This window comes from Apteryx mantelli, chromosome 4, assembly GCF_036417845.1.
Source record: "Apteryx mantelli isolate bAptMan1 chromosome 4, bAptMan1.hap1, whole genome shotgun sequence".
In the NCBI taxonomy this organism is placed as follows: Eukaryota; Metazoa; Chordata; class Aves; order Apterygiformes; family Apterygidae; genus Apteryx; species Apteryx mantelli.
The window spans coordinates 34,260,902-34,264,584 of record NC_089981.1 but is presented as its reverse complement, the minus strand read 5'-3'; the positions used below and the strand labels follow the sequence as shown (position 1 = coordinate 34,264,584).

The 3,683-nt window shown below is 41.6% G+C and overlaps 1 protein-coding gene across 1 annotated transcript; it reads right to left on the bottom strand.

Annotated features, from left to right (window-relative positions):
- Positions 1-1,264: 1,264 nt before the first annotated feature.
- On the bottom strand, positions 1,265-3,288 carry KCNA4 (potassium voltage-gated channel subfamily A member 4). Its single transcript, XM_013959322.2, has one exon. It carries the CDS (start codon positions 3,286-3,288, stop codon positions 1,297-1,299), a length of 1,992 nt encoding a protein of 663 aa, XP_013814776.1. The 3' UTR covers positions 1,265-1,296.
- Positions 3,289-3,683: the final 395 nt, after the last annotated feature.

Sequence of the window (3,683 nt, the reverse complement as noted above, 5' to 3'; positions counted from 1 at the left end):
TGAAAAGAAATCAAGGAATGTTTTCTCAAGGACTGCATGGGACCCAACATGTTCGTTTCAAATCCCAGAATGCCTATTTTGGATCCTAAATGTTGCTTGAAATACACATGGGTGAAAGCTGTAATTAAGGAAAAAAGGCAGCACCAATAATAGCACATTAAAAGTTAGCAATTCTGAATTGTCAGTACTGTAACAACTGAATATCTTATTACTTCTACTTTCTCCTCCCATACACTGAATTACTTCACCACTGACAAAGTGCATGTACTAATAATCATAGATTCTGAATGTTAATTTAACCAGGAAAAAGAGATAAATTAGTTGGTATTTCTTGAGGGCATCAGTAGAAAACACTGATTTCAAATAAATTTGATTATAAAATTTTACTTCACAATCCTTTTCCAGACCACAAGTATTAATAATTAGAAGAGAATGGAGTTAATGTAATATTAGCTGTTTCACCATCAGCATCACATAAAGAAAAGAAAAACAATAAAATATGATGCAGAATTCACTCTTCCAATGATTGTCATTGAACTATTACATTAGTAAACAATCACAGTATGAAGTCTCTTTCAGTATATCTCCAGCATATAAAGTAGTGCAAAAAAAGCATTCCAGTCATTTGCCTTTGAAGTCAGACCAGGTTAAATGATTCTCTTACTTCACTTCTTTAATTATTAGACAACAAATGCTGCAATGCCTCCAAAGAGAGTTATAAAAATAAACAATTTCTGGAGGCTCAGCAGCCTTTTCAAAGTAAATTTCCAGTTAAAAACAAGCAGTAAAGAATTCAAGAAAAAAAATTTAGATCTATCTTCTGTAGAATATCTTTTTACAATAAATTTACCATTTGAAAAACAATGACTATGGTATCCAATGACTTATGGTAGCTGCTATTAAAGCACTGATAAATAGATAAATGACTACCGAACTTCATTGCTACTTACATAGTAAATACCTCTGAATGCCAACTTTTACCACTGAGCTGTTATTAGTGATGTCGTCAGTTCATGCACCCGCTTTAAAACTGACTTGGTTTTAACAAATTTTTCAGCCTCATGTGCAAAAACACTTGCATTCTAGTAAAAATATAAAGTCTGAAACTATATCAGATCTAGCAATCCCTTTCTCAAGTTGTATCACTTACTTGATATGTAATACAAGTTTAGCAATGCTTTTTATTTGTATTTAACCATGAAATGGCATACTACTGTATGCTATGGACTCTTGTTTGCATATTTCATTTTTTTCACTGCACTCTTTAATGCATAAATATATTTGGAAATGTTCAAGTTACACATCAGTTTCCACAGAATTTGAATTTACACAGTTTTTCTTCTCTGACTCACTTCCATCCCCTGTGTCCCGACTTTTTTTTTCCTTTACACAAAGAGATTTTTTAACTCCTTCTTCCATCTCCAAATATTCTGATTTATCTTCTGTGGATGAAGACGATGAGCTTCTAAATTTCTTCAGTAAATTTGTTGGGAGGTATGGGCAACTGACTGCATTTTGCATCAGCTGTGTTTGTTCTTCATTCTCAGTCTCTCTGTGATAGAAATAGTTAAAATTGGAGACAATCACTGGCACTGGTAAAGCAATGGTTAACACTCCTGCAATGGCACACAGGGACCCAACTATTTTCCCACCCACAGTTATGGGTTTCATGTCCCCATAACCAACTGTAGTCATGGTCACTACAGCCCACCAAAAGGCATCAGGGATGCTTTGAAAATGGGTGGCAGGCTCATCAGCTTCTGCGAAGTAAACAGCACTGGAAAACAAAATGACTCCAATAAAGAGAAAAAAGATAAGGAGGCCGAGTTCCCTCATGCTGGCCCTGAGGGTATGACCCAGGATCTGCAAACCCTTGGAGTGTCTGGAGAGCTTGAAGATGCGAAACACCCTGACCAGACGGATGATCCTCAGGATGGCAAAAGACATGGCCTGTTGACCATTACTGCCCTGCTCCTGGGCCAGGTCAGTGCCCAGAGTGATGAAGTAAGGCAAGATGGAGACAATGTCTATGATGTTCATGATGTTCTTGAAGAAGTGTGCTTTGCTTGGACATGCAAAGCAGCGCACTGTAAACTCAAAGGAGAACCAAATGATGCATACTGTCTCTACAATGAAAAAGGGGTCATTGAAGATGGTGTGCTCCCCAGCATCCAGGTGAAGTGACTCATTGGAAAGCCCCTTCCCTAAGCTCACGGACATTACAAATTCTTTGTCATCTCTAAACTCTGGCAAAGTCTCCAGACAAAAGATGACGATGGAGATCAAGATGACCAAGACTGAGACAATGGCAATGCCTCTGGCTGGACTGGAACTCTCCGGGTACTCAAACAGCAGCCAGACCTGCCTCTTAAACTCATTCTCCGGCAAAGCTTTGTCTTCTTCCTCTTTGACAAAACCTTCATCCTCCCTAAACTTGAGCATGGCCTCCTCCCCAAGTTGGTAGAATTTCACCTCCTCAGTGAAGATGTCAAAGGGCACATTGACTGGCCTCTTCAGTCGGCCACCACTCTGGTAGTAGTACAGGATGGCATCAAAGCTGGGCCGGTTCCTATCAAAGAAGTATTCATTCCTGAGAGGGTCAAAGTATCTGCCTCGCTTCGCTGGATCACCCAACAATGTCTCCGGGAACTGAGCTAGCGTCTTCAGCTGGGTCTCAAACCGCAGTCCTGACACATTGATTACCACACGCTCACAACACTCGTACTCACTGTAGCGAACAGAGCTGTAACCCCCAGGGACTCCACCACCATCATCAGGTGGCTGGTCTGAGAATGAAAACTCATCATGCCCATAGTCATCAGTGTAGTAGAGCTTTCCTTCTTCCTCATCATCTTCATCCTCATCTTCATCCTCCTCTTCCTCCTCACTCAAGTCCTTCAGTATTCTCTCTTCAGAACCACTGAGAGGCAGCAGCTCTGAACATGGGAAGGAGGCCCCACATTCCCTGCTTCCCAAATGGTGGCTCCTCTTTTTCCCTTTCTTCCGTCTCTTACCACTCTGGCGGTGGGGCAGGCTGCTGCGTGATGCATTCCCACCACAAGAGGAGGACGCACTTCGACTCTGTTCCTGGTGGTAGTGGTGATATGGTCCACCTCCACCTGTTGCCCCCCCTTCTACTGCTGCTGTTGCTGCTGCTACAGCCGCAGCTGCTGCTGCTCTCGATTGTGCCAGCCGCTCTCTCTCTCGGGCCCGAGCTTGGACTGCGTATCCATAGGGCATATGGCTGTTGCATCCAGAGCTATCTGCACTTACCATCGCAACCTCCATTTTTCAACTGCTTGTTTGTCGCTCAGTGTTAAGTAGTTTGGTTTATTTATGGTGTAACCTTAACTTTCACTATAGAAAGTTCAAAGCCATTTGCATTTGGAGGACAGTCTCTTGGACACAGAGCAGGGCAACATGGAAGTAACACTGAATCTATGTTTTGAAAAACCACAGATCTGCATTTTCTTGTTGTCCAGAATGTTTGACACAAACCACTGTGTTTTGTTAATAAGAATGTATGTAGCTCTCAAATTGGACCAGAAAACAGCTGAGGCCTTGTCCTTTCATCCACCAAGCCCCTTTATTTTCATTAATCTCCCGTGGCTATCACAGATCAGATCAAATTCATGACTATCTTGCAGGCTATAAAGACTGCATACAGGAAGAAAGAATATGCA